The sequence below is a fragment of the Ostrea edulis genome, chromosome 8, assembly GCF_947568905.1.
Source record: "Ostrea edulis chromosome 8, xbOstEdul1.1, whole genome shotgun sequence".
NCBI classification, from domain to species: Eukaryota; Metazoa; Mollusca; class Bivalvia; order Ostreida; family Ostreidae; genus Ostrea; species Ostrea edulis.
The window spans coordinates 48,534,533-48,554,976 of NC_079171.1; the positions used below are offsets into that span (position 1 = coordinate 48,534,533).

Below are 20,444 nucleotides of genomic sequence, written 5' to 3' on the forward strand. Positions count from 1 at the left end.
TCCGTCCATCTTTATACATGATTTGTTCATAGTATATCTTTAACTCTGATGAAAAAATTTGATTAAAACTCTAATTGTATCTTATACAGATAATGCAGTTGCATGTGCACTGCTATTTTGATTGAAAATTTTTTTATTAGGTAAGGAAGTGGATATATATTTTTCATTTTGAGGGGTTGATTTCATTTTCCAGAGTACAGTAAAACTCTATTATAGCGAACATGCACAGATATAGTGAATTTACGGCAATAGGGAAGTTAAACCAAATTTATTGGCAAATTATATACAATATTCTATATAAAAATTATTTGTCTATAATGAACACGGATATTCTAAATTTATGCATATAATGAATTAAATTCCTCTTCCCCTTGAATTAAAAATGAACGTAAAACTCAACTTTTATAACGAAGATTTTCTTATTATTTTGAAATTTGTTCTGACTTTTTTAAAATTTGTTTTCTTTTGTCATATGATCCACACTTATGGAATGAGAGTACCAAACCCCCGTATGCGTAACCCGGGCGCAGTTTACCCAAGATTGAGCGGAGGTATAAATGTCTAGGTGTTGAGTGATTGGCTAATATCAAGAGAGAAATTATTTGGAATTGAAAGAAATATTATTGAGGTTCAAATTAATTGTCAGGATGAAAAATTATCGCACAAAATCGAGAAATGACTGAGGAAATTACCATGGTAGGGGTGTGCTTAAAATGAAGTGTGTAATTTACTGCAGATTGCTATGTGTTGTAAAAAAGTACAAATATGGCCTATAAAAGGCACGGGACCCTATAAATTTTTTGTCATTTTTTATCAACACTTGGAATGAACTTTGAAATGTTTGCGGTCATTTGTTTAAAATCGATATAGTGAGAGGACCAAAGGTTAACATTGAGGTCTATGGGAAATGAATTGGTACTCTTTTCCCTATATTACAAATTTTCTGTTGTAGTTTTTAGCTCACCTGAGCTAAAAGCTCAAGTAAGCTATTCTGATCACCTGTATTCCGGCGTCTGTCCGTCTGTAAACTTTTAACATTTTTTACTTCTTCTCGAAAACCACTGGGCCAATTTCAACCATAGTTGGCACAAACATCCTTAGGTAAAGGGAATTCGAAATTGTTAAAATAAAGGGCAAGGCCACCTTCCAAGGGGAGATAATCAAGAAAAGGTAAAAATAGGGTAGGGTCATTAAAAAATTTTCTTCTCAAGAACCACTGGGCCAGAAAAGATGAAATTTATAGATAAGCTTCATTAAGTAGTGCAGATTCTAAATTGTTAAAATCATGGCCCCTGGGGGTTGGATGGGGCCACAATAGGGGATCAAAGTTTTACATACAAATATATAGAAAAAATCTTTAAAAATCTTCTCAAGAACCACTGAGCCAGAAAAGCTGAGATTTATATGAAAGCTTCCTGATATAGTGCAGATTCAAGTTTGTTAAAATCATGGCCTCCTGGGATAGGATGGGGCCACAATAGGGGTCAAAGTTTTACATACAAATATATAGGAAAAATCTTCTTCCCAAGAACCACTGAGCCAGAAAAGCTGAGATTTATATGAAAGCTTCCTGATATAGTGCAGATTCTAAATTGTTAAAATCATGGCCCCCGGGGGTCGGATGGGGCCACAATAGGGGATCAAAGTTTTACATACAAATATATAGGGAAAATCTTTAAAAATCTTCTTCTCAAGAACCACTGAGCCAGTTAAAAGCTGAGATTTATATGAAAGCTTCCTGATATAGTGCAGATTCTAAATTGTTTAAATCATTGCCCCCCGGGAGTCGGATGGGGCCACAATAGGAGGTCAAAGATTTACATACAAATATATAGGAATAATCTTTAAAAGTCTTCTTCCCAAGAACCACTGAGCCAGAAAAGCTGAGATTTATATGAAAGCTTTCTGATATAGTGCAGATTCAGGTTTGTTAAAATCATGGCCCCCTGGGGTAGGATGGGACCACAATAGGGGATCAAAGTTTTACATACAAATATATAGGGAAAATCTTTAAAAATCTTCTTCTCAAGAACCATTGGGCCAAAGAAGTTCACATTTACTTGAAAGCTTTCTGACATAGTGTAGATTCAAGTTTGCAAAAACCATGGCTTCCAGGGGTAGGTTTGGGGCCATAATAGGGACTACAGTTTTACATGCAAATAGATATGGAAAGTCTTCTGATATGGACCAAGGTGACTCAGGTGAGCGATGTGGCCCATGGGCCTCTTGTTTCCAAAGAGGTTGTTACTGCAAAACAACGCTTTCTAATATATAGTTTAGGAAATATATTGTAGGTTGTTTACTAAATTGAATTTGAAAATTGCAGGTTGCATTTATTTTGTCTTACACTCTTTATTTGTGCTTATTTATCGGTCTGAGATAGCAGTGTGGTAGGTTCGTTTTATTCTCGCCCTGGCTATCTTTGATCAAGTCTCAGGTGAAATGCTTTTAATTCCTTCTTCATTTTCTTGAAAGATATCTTTTGTTATAAACCAATGATAAGAATATTCCAAAAATTATAAAGTTTCAAGATTTGATAAGTCAATGTTGAATAGATGACGATATTTCTTATAGTGTTCATTTTGGCGTTTAGAACTGCCCACAATATTTGTAGATTAGAAAAATGCTTCCAACACTTATTTTTTTTTGCAGCAGTGCTATATCGAGAAATTTGTTAACAAAAAACTTGCGCAGTGTACTATTGACAAATATTTTAAATTAAATTAGTGAATTTGAAAAATTCTTGCCCATGCTGTGGACTAGAAATTCACAATGAAGAGAAGGTGAGTCAAAGTATATTATGTGGTTACCTGAGTCATTGATTTGGTAACCTGTTACATGTGCCTGCCTGTCATTGTGCTGTTTGTGTTGACCTTACAAAGTGTTATTATATAAAGTGTTATTATAATTATATATATATATATATATATATAAATCTAGGATTATCTGACTGGATGAATATGTACCTTTCTGAGATGCATCTGAGATCCCCCTCCCCCAAGTTAATGAGTTTTTCAGCTAATTGAATATTTTATGTATTTATGTTTTTAGTGAATTTGAAAAATGCTTGCCCATGCTGTGGACTAGAAATTCACAATGAAGAGAAGGTGGGTCAAAGTATATTATGTGGTTACCTGAGTCATTGGTTTGGTAACCTGTTACATGTGCCTGCCTGTCATTGTGCTGTTTGTGTTGACCTTACAAGCATCAACTGTTGAATGAATTCGCTATATAAAAACCAATCATCATTATTATCATTATTAATTGTTGGCATATTGTTCTCTGAAGAAGGCTTAGGGTTAAGAGTTGGCATTATATGATCAATGCCTCTTTTAGGAGCCCTCGTGTATAAGAGGTTAGAAACTCAATGTAATTAATATCTGTAGACGTAAAAAAAATTCCAAAGAGTTGTACCGTATATCAGGTTTTTTCCGCATGTATCTAATTTCCGCTTTGTTCGCGACGATTTTCGAATCACAGAAAATAAATCTGCGTAAATTTGATACAATGTTGTTATTTTGTAATAGAGTTATATAGCATACAGGTAATAGTATGGTGAAAGTTTTGGGTTCATTGTTTTGTTTCCTAGCTCCCTACATCCGACAAGCGCCAAGTAACAGTTATGTAAGCCTCAGTGTTTATTTGATAAAGGACAAGCTAATTAAATGGACCACGTTCTGTGCTTCAATCAATGTATAATTATACCTGAGCAACTCGTACATGTAACGGTACATGGTGTATAGCCGTTTTAAACTGAAAATAATTATTGATGAATATTTTGTAATAGTACCATTATAGCTAAACGAACAGTGATTTATGTCACTATGCCACCAAATACATATTTACAATATACTTGAGTGTAGACAAAAGTGCAAAATTGTTTTTGAAAACTGGTACACAGCACAGTTGTGTGATCAGCTGAGCGTGTCTTCCGAAACTTGGAGCAAAATGGCTGACAAAGCTGTATGATTACATGTACATGCGAACAAAACCCGATATCGTCAGAGATGGATTCAGAGAAGCAGGAATATCATCCTTATTTAGATTTGATTATAATTGCGACAGTAACTCAGAAATCATGTTATCGTTTCATTGACTGAATTTTTGTATCAAACATTAAGAGTTATAGGTACAAATGCCGGCTTTTACCCCAAATTCGTTCATAAGTTTGAATTATCGTGAATTATATTTTCGTTATGACATTGAAATAGCGAAAATTTGATTCGCGTAAATCTAATATACTGTTTTAGGTTCAGACTCACGTAGAAAACATGATGTGGAAAAAACCTGATATACGGTAATTTCGCAGATTATCATTTTTGGTTTGGTCTGTGAGATGTAATTGAACCAAGAAGCAAAGGAGAAAGCTTGGCTAGAGCATTATGAAAGGCTCCTTAATGTGGAATTTGACTGGGACCCTGAATACCTAACCGATGAACTACCACTGGAAGGGCCACCTGTCCCAATCACAATTGAGATGGTAAAAAAAGCTATCTCCAAGATGAAGTCAGGTAAAGCAGCTGGACCATCGGGAATAGTAGTGGAGATGATCAGAGCCGCAGGTGACACAGGATACATCCTCAATCGTCCGTGATGGTTACAATTGGTGACTCCCAGTTTGGCTTCTTTCCTGGCAGAGGTACAAACAGCTCTATATGGCGTTCTTGGACCTTGAGAAGGCATTTGACCGTGTTCATCGGAGGGTGATCTGGTGGGCACTACGAAAACTTGGTGTGGAAGAGTGGATTGTGCGTTTGATACAGGGGATGTATGCCAATGCTCGTAGCTGTGTTTGCGTTGGTGATGGCTACAGTGAGGAGTTTGCTGTGAAGGTCAGAGTCCATCAGGAGTCAGTACTCAGCCCTCTACTTTTCATCATCGTGCTCGAGGCTCTTTCATCTAAATTTCGCACCAGTGTACCCTGGGACGATCTGTATGCAGATGACCTGGTTATCATTGCTGACTCATTGGATGAATGTGTCAAGAGGTTCCTAACTTCGAAAGAAGCTATGGAAAGGAGAGGACTGAAAGTGAATGTGAGCAAAACTAAGAACATGATCTGTGGTACGGGTCTTGGCCTACTTCAGGACTCAGGCAGCTTTCCATGTCGTACAGGTATAGGCAGCAACAGTATTTTCTGCAATGGCTGCAAGCACAGAGTGCACAAGAAAGGCAGTACTCTGACTTTAGATGTTCAAGATGCAGGGGAACGGCTCGCCCTCTTGGCATCAAGCTGCAGAGTGATGTCCAAGTTGGTCTGGACAAGTTTTGATGTTGTAGGTTCCTTCTGCTACCTAGGAGACATGCTTTCCGCAGCTGGTTGCAACCACTACGTGTGTGAAGACTGCTTGGAAAAAGTTCAAGAAGCTGCTACTGGTCCTGTCATCACGCCACCTGTTGTACAAGACCTGTGGTTGAGTGTATAACAATTGTGTACAGAACACTATGCTCCATGCTATTAAGACCTGGGCATTGACCAAGCCAAATCTCCCATCGCCTACAGCGCAATGACAGGGCCATGATCAGACAGATCTGCAACACCAATCCAGAAGGTATGGCCACTGTAGGGTCAATTGAATTGCTGGGGCAGCTTGGTCTCAATGACCTCCATCTCATGTTAAGGGAAAGGAGACTCCGCCAGGCAACGAAATTAAGGGGAAATATTCGCTAAATGCGAGTTAAAAATTGAAATTGCGAGTAAAAAATCACAAGTGATCGTAACTTTTAGCGAGTGAAAAACCCCCGATCTTTTCCCGGATTTCCTTGGTTTATTGGCTGTACTTTGAAGTTTACAATAATTTTGTCTTGTGCATAGAAACACTTTACAGAATGAATATACAAGTATTGAAAAAGTAAACGTGGATCGAATAAATAACTAAGGCCAGGGTCATCTCAGTCACATGTTGATCTCGTCCGTGTCTACATGAAACAACACGTGACAGTGTGTCACCGTTTCACGCGGTGTCCTTCTGTACTCTACAATCAAACACTTTGAGTTCGTGGAGTTTTCTTTTCATCTAGAATTTTTTAGATGAAATTTCCAAAAGTTTTGAACATATAGTTTGAATTGGCGCAAACAGTCTTCAAGATTTCAATCCACATGATTTTGTAAATAGGTGGTAGATTTCTGGACAGCGAGTACGCCACACAAGTGTACCCTATGACCCTCACCATGCACCATGTATGTTATCTGATAATTCATTAAATTTTAAATGAAAGAATTCGCAGTCTTATTTTTATTATTGCACTTTAAAGGAGATTTTAAAAGATTTTCCCTATATTTTGATAAAGAGACATGCTTGTTTTCTTAAATTCATGTAAAACAGCCATCGATTGAAAAATGCTTGTAAAAGCTCAATTTTGCTAGTTGGAAAATAATCCACTACCTAAAATTTGCTAGTAGTGAAAAAAGTGAATTTCGATCCCTGTCCGCTGGTATGGCCACGTTGTCAGATCCAGCAGTGTAGTCAAGTGTGCTCTCAATGTACAAGTTCCTGGTAGGCGTAGAGTTGGTCGGCCAATGCTATCATGGAGAGAGCTGACGGAGAAAGATCATAGAGAATGGAAACTTTCTACTGCTGACCCTCATGATCGAAATAAATGGATCCAGATCTGAGTTGAGATCTGCCATGCGTGCTGTTAGCCAGATACCTGGAAGGGGGCCCACTAGTATGGACAATACCCTTACATGTGCACGTAAATAAAAAGGATTCGGCAACAACAACAAATGAGCTTATATGCTTTAAATCTGCTATTATGACATTCCGCTGGTTTTCTGTGATCACAGACTTAACGGAAATAAGTACTGCTCGTAATAATGTATATTTACAGTGAATTTGAGTTACTGATGTTCACCAGAATTTATTGAATCTATTTGTTGTTTATATTATAGATTTCATGCATTTCCTGTGGAAGAAATTTTCATAAAAAGAGTTTTTGTGTCGGAGAAGAAAATATTACGGATGATATTATGAACATACTTTGCAGAGGATGCAATCAAAAATTGAAGGTATTTCAATTATGCCATTGATCTTAATTTTGTGTTGTTCTGGTGAAATATTTCAAAACAAGAGTTAAACATGCATATATGTTTTTTAATAGTTTTAAATGCAACAACTGTATTCATTGGAATTTTATGCCCATGTAATTGGAGATCAGTTCCATATAATTTTTGGTCTGTTCCCCCAAAAAATTCACCTTCGGCCATAGCATTTTAATTGTTGATGATAGGGCTTTCATATCATTGTGACAAGACATTTCTTTTGGTTCCAAAATTTTTTACCATGTGACCTTGGGATTTGACCTACTTTTGATAAAATTTAACATTGGTCATCATCAACAGAATTATTTTGCTGCTGTTATAGCAGCAAAATAATTCTGTTGATGATGACCAATGTTAAATGCCCCCCGTTATTGGGGGCATTTTTGTTTCCTTTTCAGTCTCTTACAATATATAGAAATTTCAAAATATCACTTAGATGTAAATAGACAGATCATCAAGTTGTTGGCCTTGTGCAGCTGGACAAAGTTTTAATTTTTAACACTGTTGATTGCAATTTACAATGACTTTTGTAATTTTGGTTTCTTTTACACAATGAAAAACAATTCTTTCTCATTGCAGTTAATGAAACACTCAAAGACAGAGACAACAGAATCTTCTCTCTATTTAGGTAGGAATTTGACCAAGTAATTCATTAGTCAACTCTCAGTCTTATATTTCTGATTGTTTACTGAATATTATGTTTTTGATTGATCAATGGAAATTCAAATTCACAAATACTAACAAAATATATTAGGATCTGCCCTTTTGTGTTACAACTGTTTCCATGTTTTGTGGTTTATGAGTCCTAACTATATATATAGAGATCTTCAAGTTGTTCTATGTAAAAATTAAACATTGTGAGAAAAAGTGAAAAATGGGAAAACACATGTCACAAATTCTGATGATACCTTGTGCAGTGGATGCACATATAGACAGACCTGCTAATCTCTGCATAATTATTCAGCTTTTTCATTGTAAAGTTTGAAGTCTGGTTTGCTCTTAATCTAAGTCATCCGAGCTCTTGGGCAATAATTTTGATTTCTATAAGCATTTTAGATATTAAGATTGTTAAGAAGTTCACAAATAGCAAAGAAATGTGTTTCAAGCAATAGCTCAGATGAAGAGAATTGAATACCTACTCCAGAGGAAAAACTGAGACAGTGATTAGAATACCCAAACAGTTATAAAGGAGTACATTAAACACATATCCATGGATTGTAAAGTTTTTAAAAGGATGCTTGTATTAAAGGACATCTCATGTTTTCAAAGTATACAGAATTATATGTATTTTGTCATCCTTATGCTTATAGGAATTATAATTGTAACAGTTCGTTCGCCGAAATATTGAGATAATTAGCCACAATACGGACTTAAATCTAAGCCCCGATTTCAAAAAAGCCTAGTTGATTAGATAGATAAAAAAGAAAATGATCAAATCTATAGTGAAAATCACATTACTTTAAGATTATTTTATTCAAGCAATTTTATTAATAATTTTTTTAAATCTACATGTTGTTACTTAGGAAGTGGGATTGCAGCGTACTGTTGTTGTTACGAGGTCGTACTATGACGTAAGAGATAATGGCACGTAAAATATCAAAGAAAATATGCATATCGCAAGATTTGAATTTCATCACTTTCAAACTCAAAAACTACGCAAACTGTTTCATTTAAAACACATGTAAAGTAGTTTTAGGCATGAAATGAATTAATTTTGCTGAAAAAAATTAAAAAGTTTAGAAACATGTGATGTGTCCTTTAAGATGTACTGTTTGTGTCTGAGATTGGAAAGACCTTGATCAATGGAGGTTTTTGGTAGATTTGTTGTCAAGTACCTAGCTTCCAAAAAGATTATCTTTATTTGATTTGAAATTTTATTGATGCTTTAGTGTTTTACTTATTATAAAGCTTGTCTTAGAAATAATGTATTCCCCTTAATGAGATATTTATAAACAAATCCAAGAATAAATTAATAGATATACAAGATGCACCTAGCATGCCTATATCTGTTGTTCCCATGTGACATGTTGTTCTCATTCTACTTGGGTAAAACGGCACTGAGCTGTTTGGATGCCAACAGAAATTCAGGGTGACCACATCGCATTTTCCGAATTTCTGTCACAATTTTTTCTCAACAAATGCAATGGGCAGTACAAATTAATAATATTCAAGAGATTAACAGCTGCTTAAACTTGAAATTAAATTGGCCTATAGTCATAAAGTAGTCATCAATATATTCAAATAAAGATAATTTAGTTTTGTGAAAATTGATTGTGGTGTCCGAAAGCAAAGGATCCACATCCAGCTTCATTTCTAATGTTTATAAGTGCTTTAATTGGTTGTAATGCATGTACATAAAATAAGAAGTCTTTAATTAGGCCACAGGTATAATTAGGCACAGATATAATAATGTTCTAGGGATGAAAAAGAGTTCTATGAATATTCATTTGAAATAGATAAACAGGATTCCAAAGAAGAAGAGAATCTGGATCTTGGTTCTGAGGAGATGACCGAAACCTGCAACGAGATCAGTATGTAGACTAAGCAGTTATTTTCAGACACTTTTTAAGAGTTGCAGACCTGCGGTCATTTCCATTTCCAGTACGTGTAAGAAAAATGAAATACATGTTATGATGTACATGTATTTGAAGCTTTCTACCTTAATTGTGAAAGGGATGTAAATGTGAAATCTATGATCTTAGCTCCCTCAGGGCCTCATGAGTGGGGCAAAAACTGCTGATTTTTTCGAAAACCATCTCTACTTCCACACATCTGGGAGAAAATCCAAATGCATGGTTACGATGTCCATGAAGATTTCTATTTAAATTTTGAAAATCATGACCTCCCCCCCCCCCCCTGGGGTTAGTGGTTTAGGACCTAGGGTGGGGCCAGTGTGGCTCTCTATTGAGAATGTATGAAATCTTAGAAAATCTATACTTGTTTACTCTCAGATATGTGTGAGGAAAAACTAAATGCATGGTTATGATGTCCATGAAGCTCTCTATCTAGGTTATGAAAATCATGACCCCTAAGCTAGGAATTTAAGCCTTAGGGTGAGGCCAATATTGCTCTCTTGTAAATGTATTAAATCTTACAAAATTTCTCCTCTCTACTCTCAGACATATATGTGAGAAAAACTGAATGCATGGGTATTATGTCCATTTGTGAAATTCATGACCTTTGGGTCAGGAATTTAAGCCCTAGGGTGAGGCCAATAAGGCCACATAGTGAGATACATTGAATTTTATAAAATTTTCTCACCTTCCACATATGTACATAAAAACACTAAATGCATAGTTATGTTGTCCATGAGGCACTTTACTTAATTTGCGAAAATCTGCCACAGTGGTCTAGAGGTAGAGGATTCGCTCCACATGCGGAAAGTCGGCGTATTAATCTCAGCCGTGGCAGTCTTAAGTCGTGAAAACAGGTAGTGATATCCCATTATCAAACGCTTGGCATCAGACAGAATGTCACAGGTCCTCGGGAGATGACCTTAAAAAACAGATGTCCCGTGTCACAGTAGGTGTGGCACGCTAAAGAACCCTCACTGCTCAATGACAGTAGGTGCTGAATAAAGGTCTAAATTTGAAGCCCTTTACCGGTATTTGTGACATCTCCATATGAGTGAAAAATTCTGGAGAGGGACGTTAAACAAGATACAATCAATCAATCATAGCACCTGGGATAAAGGTTTAGGCCCTAGGGTGGGGCCAATATGGCCATATACAGTTAAAGTGAATTTCTTGAAGAAAGATGAATACCATGATCAAACTAGATACATGTATTTATGTAATTTGAATAGAATACAGTAAAACACTCAGTCAATATATGATGAATTGATTTTTGTTTGAACTGCAAGCTTATGATATGATACAGTCATTACACTGTTCTTGCTTGAAAGTCACACACTTTCCATATGGTTATCACATGCTTTCTATACAGATACTTAACAAAATGTTTCTGACACAAAATGAAAAGTTAAAGGATCGCACATTTTGTCTGTGGTTTGAGACGATGAAGGATATCACATTTAAGTGTTCTTTATGTGTGGCATGTATATTTCAGGGTCTATACTATATAGGCAACACAGCATAGTAGCCTAGTCAAAAATATTTCATACCTTGTTTACCTACATGCATTACAACCATTTGAAATAGATAACCAGGATTTCAAAGAAGAAACTGAAGAAGAGAAACTAGATCTTGGTTCTGAGGAGACGACCGGAACCTGCAAGGAGAAAGGTATGTAGACTAATCAGCACCATTATTCTCAGACATTTTGTGAGAGTCACAGACCTGCAGTCATTTCCACTTTTAGCATAATTCTTCCACCTTTTACTTAAATCGCATTAGCAATTGGTCTGCATCCATCATCATACATGGTATGTAGTGTACAAACTATTGAACATTTCTAACTTCTTAATAACAACCATTCGAATTCTTTTTAAATTTGGTATGAAGCATCTTTTGGACAAGGAGAACATAAATTGTAAACTTCAGGACTCCTGCACCCCTGGGGTCATAGGTTGGGGCAAAAACTACCAAAAATTGACCAATTTACAAAAACCCTATTATTACATGAATATCAATTTTATGCTTTTGTAACTTTTGCTTAACAATCTTGTTATATTTCAACTTATAGGTCACAGCTGAATTACTCAGATGACCTACCGTCGTTAGTCTTCGTGTTGCGGTGTGTCGTCCGCTAACAATTCTCCATTTTTAACTTCTTGAAAACTACGAGGCCAATTGTTACCATTTTTGGTGTGAAACTTCTCTAGGATAATAGGAATATAAATTGTGAAATTTAGTTCTAGTTCTAGTTCTCCTAGGGCCTTATGGGTGGGGTCAATACTGTTTAAAAAAATGCCAAATTTTAAAAAATCTTGTTTACTTCCACACATGTGAAAGAAAACCCAAATACATGGTTATGATGACCATGAAGCCTTTTACCAGGGTTATCAGGGTTTCAGTCTGTATAGTGGGACCAATATGGCCATATAGTGAAGATATATTAAATCTTAGCAAATCTTCTCTACTCGCAGACTTGTGGGAGAAAAATGAAATACATGTTCAATATGATGTACATGATCAAAGCTCTCTAATAAAATTGTGAATGGAATGTAAATTGTGAAATTTATTATCTTAGCTCCCCAAGAGGGGGGGGGGGGGGATGCCAAATTTTCAAAAGCCCTCTTCTCTACTTCCACACATCTGGGAGAAAAACCAAATGCATGGTTATGATGTCCATGGAGATTTCTATTTAAAGTTTGAAAATCATGCCCCCTACCCTAGGGTAAGGGTTTAGGACCAAGGGTGGGGCCAGTGTGGATCTCTATTGAAAATGTATGAAATCTTAGAAAATCTACTTGTTAACTCTCAAATATGTGTGAGGAAAAACTAAATGCATGGTTATGATGTCCATGAAGCTCTCTATACCTACATGTATATGTAGATTATGAAAATCATGACCCCTGGGTTAGGAACATAGGCCCTAGGGTGACGCCAATATTAAGATGTATTAAACCTCAGAAAAAAATTTCTTCTCTACTCTCGGACATGTGCGAGAAAAACTGAATGCATGGTTATTATGTCCAATTTGTGAAATTCACGACCTCTGGGTCAGGAATTTAGGTCCTGGGATGGGGCAAATATGGCCACATAGTGAGATGCATTGAATATTATAATGTCTCCCCTCTTCCAGGGGAAGACATATTGTTTTTGTACTTTTTGTCTATCCGTTCGTCTGTCTGTCACAAAATCTTGAACACTTCTCTTATATGGCTTATCGGGTAGACTTGAAATTTTGTACAATGCTTTATTGCCATTTATAGATGTGCATATTGTTAGAGTGGGAGGATCTAATTATTTTCTTAAATGTTATAGTGGATTTAAGAGGGGTGGAGGATGTTGAAATAGCTTGTGAACATTTCTCCTCCAATATGACTTATCACATAGATGAAAGGTGAAGATAACGAACAGTGATCAATCTCATAACTACCATAAGCAATACAATATAGATAGTTGGGCAAACACGGACCCCTGGACACACCAGAGGTGGGATCAGGTGCCTAGGAGGAGTAAGCATCCCCTGTCGACCGGTCACACCCACCGTGAGCTCAATATCCTGATCAGGTAAACGGAATTATCTGTAGTCAAAATCAGTGTGCCAAGAATGGCCTAACAATCAGTATGAAACACGTCAGACAGCATTTGACCCAATGATAGGTTGTATACACGAACTAGATCGTTTTAACAACCATAGAATTTGCAAAATGCTGACTTCAATCGAGACTGTTGAAATCCCTGTATCATTAACTTGTTTGTCAGTAGCTTGCCTCGATCGAAAAACTGACTATACGCAGAACAAGGTCTTGCATATCGAATCAGTTGAGATATATAAACACCATATGCAGGGGATAATGGAATATTGCTACATAAATATGGGAAGTTGACCATGGAGAAGCTGAAATCATTCTGTTTGTCATATAGTTGAGTTGTCTACTTCCAATAAAATATCAAAAATGAAGCAGAAGTGGATGACTGGTGTGTCTTTTATTTCGAGCTCACTTGGATATATCGAATCCACATATGAATGAAAGTTATTGTTAATAGACAAATTGTCGTCGATATATCAAAATGTCGAATTAAAGGCCACAGAAAGAGATTTTTTCTTCTCACATAGAAATTTTTGAATAAATTCTGCTTCATATGAGTATAGAAACAGGTCAGCTAACAAAGGAGCACGATTCATGCCCATGGGAATTCCAACAGACTGTTGTAAGGCCTGATCACCAAAGACCACGAAGATATTGTCAATGAGAAACTCTAGCATATTTTTAATTTCAAATTCAGAGTACTTGTACGTGGAATCAGAGTGGTGTTTAACAAAGTAAGATTTTTGATGACTGATCACTAGATATGAATATTTCCTTTTTCCATTTTTGTTGAAGAAGCAACTGTCTATGATGTCAAAAAGTCTTTTCTTTAATTTATTTGGGCAAACACGGCCCCCTGGACACACCAGGGGTGGGATCAGGTGCCTAGGAGGAGTAAGCATCCCCTGTCGACCGGTCACAGATTTGAAACTTGGTACAATGTTTCATTGCCATTTGTAGATATGCATATTGCCCGGACAAGACGATCCAATTATTTTCCTAAAAGTTATAGTGGATCTGAAAGAGGTGGAGGATTTTGAAATAGCTTGTGAACGCTTCTACTCCTATATGGCTTATCCAATAGACTTGAAACGTTTTACGATACTTCAATGCCATTTGTAGATGTGCATATTGCAGGGACATAAGGATTCAATTGTTTTCCTAAAAGTTAATAGTGGATCTGAGGGTTGGAGGGTGTAAAATAATTTGTCAACACTTCTCCTATATGATTTATTGGAGTTCATACTGTCTATGTTCATGCTTTCTCCTCCATACCATGCAGTGCATTAAGGGGAAGAGGATGTAACTTGGAGCACTTCCAATTCGGGGAGCTGGGGAGACATGTTTTTTATAAAAACAATCTCAAGTAAAATCTTCTCTCCTCCCATATATACATAAGAAAAACTAAATGCATAGTAAGTGTCCATGAGGCCCTGTACTGAAGTTGTTAAAATCAAGGCATGTGGGTTAAAGGTTTAGGCCCTAGGGTGAACCAATATGGCCATATACAGTTAAAATACATTAAATGCGCAGTTCTCACATGCTTTGTACATGATACATTTCTTACATGAAACAAAATGTTTCTGACACAAAATGAAAAGTTAAAGGATCGCACATTTTGTCTGTGGTTTGTGACGATGAAGAATATCACATTTAAGTGTTCTTTATGTGTGGCATGTATATTTCAGGGTCTATACTATATAGGCAACACAGCATAGTAGCCTAGTCAAAAATATTTCATACCTTGTTTACCTACATGCATTACAACCATTTGAAATAGATAACCAGGATTTCAAAGAAGAAACTGAAGAAGAGAAACTAGATCTTGGTTCTGAGGAGACGACCGGAACCTGCAAGGAGAAAGGTATGTAGACTAATCAGCACCATTATTTTCAGACATTTTGTGAGCGTCGCAGACCTGCAGTCATTTCATGCTTTTAAAACATGTTTAGGAATTGTGTTATATTCTAATTTTTTTTTAAAAGAACAGCTTACTTTAAGTCTATGTTTGATCTACTAAACACAAACCCCTGGATATACCAGTGGTGATATCAGGTGCCTAAGAGGAGTAAGAATCCCCTGTTGACCGGTCATACTCAGCACGAGTAATCTGTAGTCAAAATCATTGCGTAAAGAAAGGCCTAACAATTGGCATGAATCGTGTCAGACAGCATTTGACCCAATGACAAGTTGTATTGGCAAACTAGATCATTATAAGATTCTTAGAAGACCCCTGTAACAGCAACTTTTTTGTTAGGAGCCTGCCTCGATATAGCAGAAGAACCTCTTTTGTATCGTATCAATTGAAAGATGTAAACACCATATGCAGGTGATCAATATGGAAAGTTGAGGATTGAGAAGCTGAAGTCATCCCGTTTGTTATAAAGTTGAATTGTTAGTTTGCCATTAAGATTTATGTTCAATAAAATATTTAAGGTATTCCATGTATAATGAAAGGATAATGAACAATTTTGAAGGATTTAGATCAACATAAATGTTTATTGTTAAATAATTATGAAAGTGAAGCAGATGAAATTCACATGAATGGTGAATGATTAGAAGCTGACCTTTTTGCACTTAAGACTTTTTGGAAGAGTTGTCTGCCCTTTGTAAAAATAAGAAAAATCTAATTTTCTAAAAATGTGTGTGGTCAATTATTAATTTTATTTAATATTTTCACTCTGTCTGTCTGTCTGTGCAGATTCGTGTCCGGGCCATAACTTCTCTGTTCTTTGACTTAGACATACCATATTTGGCACACAAGTAGATCACCATGAGACGATGTGTCAAGTACCTTCATGACCTCTATATAACCTTGACCCTTGACCTCAAGGTCAAAATTAAAGCTTTTTTACAATGGATTCGTGTCCGGGCCATAACTTCTTTGTTCTTTGACATAGGCATACCATATTTGACACATGAGTGTATCACCATGAGACGATGTGTCATGTACCTTCATGACCTCCATATGACCTTGACCTCAAGGTCAAAATTAAAGGTTTTTTACAATGGATTCATGTCAGAGCCATTACTTCTTTGTTCTTTGACATAGGCATATCATATTTGACACATGAGTGTATCACCATGAGACAATGTGTTGAGTACCTTCATGACCTCTATATGACCTTGAACTTTGGCCTCAAGGTCAAAATTGATTATAGGGTTTTAACATAGTCATACCATAAGACATGGGTGTATCACCATGAGACTATGTGTCATGTACATTCATGACCTCTTTATGACCTTTGATCTCAAGGTCAAAATTATAGGTTTATGCCATGAATTTGTGTTCGGACTATATCTTTTTCTACAAAGGCATGTACCATATTTTTACACTCAGGAAAGAGGTAATTTATACCTATTAACAACACCCTTTGGGAGATTGGGGTAAGCGGGGGGGTATTCTTAGTGAGCATTGCTCACAGTACATCTTGTTTTCTTTTCACATAGAAGTTTTTGAATAAATTTTGCTTCACAAGAATATAAACAAAGGAGCACAATTCATGCCCATGAGAATTCCAACAGACTGTTGCAAGACCTGGTGACCAAAGACTACTTTGGGAGACTTTTTAATCAGTAGATTATAATAATTTCTTGTTTTTGTATAGTTTTAGAAAAAACAAAAATGCACAAAAGTTGTAAATTAAAGGAATATGTGCCACATTAAACGGCATGTTGTTCCATGTTAAGAATTAGACTGTATTTTGTCAATATGATTAACTAAGAAAAATAATATGATTTGACAAATTTTACAAATGATATACAATTATATATGTATTTCAAAGGAGTACTTGTTTGCCTAAAACATAAAAAATGATGTTGTATTGAAAAAAAAGCCAAATTTTGTTTTAGATGAGTCTAATGAATATTTGAATTAGAAATTCAACCTATATCTCTAATCTATTCTTATTAATTGTATTAAGTTGTTTAGGGAATTTTGATTTGAAGATAGGTCTCAATATCAAATGATAGCTTAATAGAATTTCTTATCTACTTACATGGAGACATCACATTTATGTATATTATTCAGTATACGACTTCTACATTCAAACAAATCAATCACAACAAATACCCATGTAATTAATAATAATATGTGCCGTACTTTTTACTTCAAAGCAGCAATGTTTGATTTTTACTTCCATGCATGTTCACTATTATGATTATCTTATGTCTACCCATGAATGCACAGGTTAATGTGTAGTTCCTCTTATTTATGACAAATAATAAAGATTGTTCATTTGTTAGAAGTGAAATTTGTATTCAGTAAATATTAAAGATTCAATCCATCTTTCAGAGGTGAATGATGCAGCTAAAAAAAAGAAACCATATAGGCCATGCCCATTTTGTGATATTCAACAGTCTGCTTTGACTAGACACATACAGAAATGTCACAGAGGAGAAGAGGAGGTGAAAGCAGCAATGAATTTGCCAGGACCAGAAAGGCGGCAAGCTTTCAAAAACATGAAAAGAAAGGGAATTTATCAGCATAATGCTCAAGTAATGAAGTCAAAAGAATTGGATATTCAATCGGTGTCGGAGCTTATAAGAGAAAGAAATACGGGTACCTGCTTATCAACTACCACATTGGTCATGTGTTCTCTGTGCAAGGCGTTTCTAAAAAAGACAAATTTATATCGCCATAAAAGATTGTGTAAAGGTGCAGAGGAGACAACAACACCTCCCACGGGAATATCATTGAAAGTGCTTAAGGAAGTAGAGTATCCTGTAAAGTATCACCAATTTCTTGAAAAATTTCACACAGATGATGTTGGAGAAACCATTAAAGGAGACACATTTATCAAAGAATTTGGGTTCATGGAGTTTCAATCACTCGAAGGAACAACCATTAAATTGGCAGAAAAGCTCAATACTTTGAGATCAAAACTTAGGCGACTTGCCAGACTTTTCATTTACTTTAAAACTGTTGCCTCAGAGGCTGGAGTTGAGGTCAAAGGTTGTGATGACATGTTCTGTGTTAAAGGAATTAAATTACTAAGCACAGCAGTAAATGGTATGACACAGGACTCTGAAGGTGACATTAAAAGTGGTCTGAAGCTTGGATTGAGATCATTAATATTAGAAGTGAGTAACTCCATATATGCTACTCAGATGCTGATGCAAGAAGAGGATAAGGCTCTGGATGTAGAAAAATTTCAGAAAGTCCTGAAGATAAGATGGAAGTCATTTTTTGATTCCGCACAAGAAGCTATTTTAAAGAAAAGACAAAATGAATCTCGTGATCCTAAACACCTTCCCACCCTTGAAGAAATACGAAACCTAGGAAGATTCACAAAAAGCAATATAAAAGAACTTGTGAAAAATAACATGTATTCACAAATGGATCAAAATTCATTTTGCAGACTGAGGAATATCATAGCTTGTCGTCTTACTTTATTCAATGCAAGGCGAGGAGGGGAAGCTGCCAGACTCACTATTGCAGAATTGAATGATGGTTTAAGTGGAAAATGGGTCGATAAGTCACTCATACAGAAATGCGATGATGACGATGACATTAAAAAAATGTCGTGTGAAATCAAATTATCCTATCTTCATTCATCAAAAAAGACCCAGTTGGTACCAGTTATAATGCCAGAGGACTGCTGGCAGGGTTTAAAAATGTTATCAGATAGTGATCATAGAAAGTCAGCTGGCGTACATTCAACAAATGAATTTGTATTTGCGAATACAGAGGGTTCAATTGACCATGTGAGTGGATGGCAGTGTGTCCGTGGTGTGTTTGATAAAGCCGGTATTTCTCGGTATATTACAGCCACGGGCATGAGACATTATGTTGCCACACTCTATGCAGCAGAAGATGTTTCTGAGGAGGACAGAGACTTTTTTATACTGAAACATTTAGGGCATTCAAGGTTTACAAATGAAAATATATACCAGAGCCCTCCTGGTATAAGAGAACTGATGACTGCAGGAAAGTTCCTCTTAAAGGTAGATCAGGGTAAGAATCTTTTAAATTGTTTTTGTTTTTCTTGATATTACTATTAGCATATATGCAATCTTGTGATTGAGAAAATATGTGCGATATATTGCATCATTTGCTTGCATAATTTTTTCTGATTTTTTACATAAAAAGTCCAGTTTAAACCTCATAATATTGTGAAAAATCATGTTTTATATTTTATATCTAGTTTTGTGTAGAAAACAGAATACAATTCTTTGACCATGATGAAAATTTCTACAAGATATATACCTTTGTAAGATATGTATTTGATAGCAGTATAAATCTTTTTATAGAAGTTGATATACATTTGCAGAAAGTAAAAAAAAAAAATACTAAGAAGGGGGGGTGGAATCGCAAATCAATGATATGTGTGAATGCTGGCTATTTTTCTTAAAATGACATTCGGAAATTCTGCATATACACCCAACTTCAATACTAGGCACATTCAACTTTCAAATATTCATTATAGCTCTATATTTTTAAAATACATCTGGTAGATTTTGTGATTATGAATGCAGAATGTTGATTACAATTACAAGAACTTTTCCCCTAAGCTTTGAAATTTTTTTCTCCAGGTGATGAAAAAGATACAGAAGAGGACAGAGACCATGCCAATTTTAGTATGAAAAAGGAATTGTCAACAAATGGTAATGTTATTTAATGATAGAGTTAATTATGAATATACTTTCACAAATGCATATTGATAGATATAATTAGTATTAGGCACACTCTTAACACTATCAACTTATTGAACTGAAAATTAAGCTCTATGTTGATGTTGCTATACAGATTATTGTTTCTGTGTCTGGAAAGTTGTTACAATCCACCCTCCCCCACCCCTTATTTCAGACTTACTTGACACTTTTCATAAATTTGAAATTATTTGTCTTGAAGATTTTGTATTCATGAATGTAGGATGCTTAGTGCAATTTATAGGATTTCTCACAGTCATAGGTTTTTGTTTTCAGATTATGAGAATGATATAGAAGTGGAAAAAGATTGTGACAATTTTAGTGTGAAAGAGGAATTGTCAACAAATGGTAATGTCATTGAAAAAGTTATTTATAAATATACTTAAACAACTGAATGTACATTAATTGTCGTTATTGGTCATATGGTTGCAAGAATTCAGATACATGTAAGTGATTATTTTCATATACATTTTTACAGAGTACAAATTTAATTGAGCTGAAACCCATACAACCTAAGGTTATGTAAAGTGAGAACACAGGCAATTGTATGTCATTGAATTTTTACCAAAAAAAGTCCAAAGTTAATATTAT

The 20,444-nt window shown here is 35.6% G+C and overlaps 1 protein-coding gene across 1 annotated transcript in view; it reads left to right on the forward strand.

Annotated features, from left to right (window-relative positions):
- LOC125662490 (uncharacterized) overlaps positions 1-20,444 on the forward strand; it is a 101,548-nt gene that overhangs the window by 56,220 nt on the left and 24,884 nt on the right. Inside the window, exons 16-24 of the mRNA XM_048894726.2 lie at positions 3,052-3,107; positions 6,893-7,009; positions 7,622-7,670; positions 9,499-9,573; positions 11,203-11,286; positions 14,983-15,066; positions 17,497-19,158; positions 19,737-19,808; positions 20,130-20,201. Coding sequence (XP_048750683.2) covers positions 3,052-3,107; positions 6,893-7,009; positions 7,622-7,670; positions 9,499-9,573; positions 11,203-11,286; positions 14,983-15,066; positions 17,497-19,158; positions 19,737-19,808; positions 20,130-20,201 — 2,271 coding nt within the window. The remainder of the gene's footprint in view (positions 1-3,051; positions 3,108-6,892; positions 7,010-7,621; positions 7,671-9,498; positions 9,574-11,202; positions 11,287-14,982; positions 15,067-17,496; positions 19,159-19,736; positions 19,809-20,129; positions 20,202-20,444) is intronic.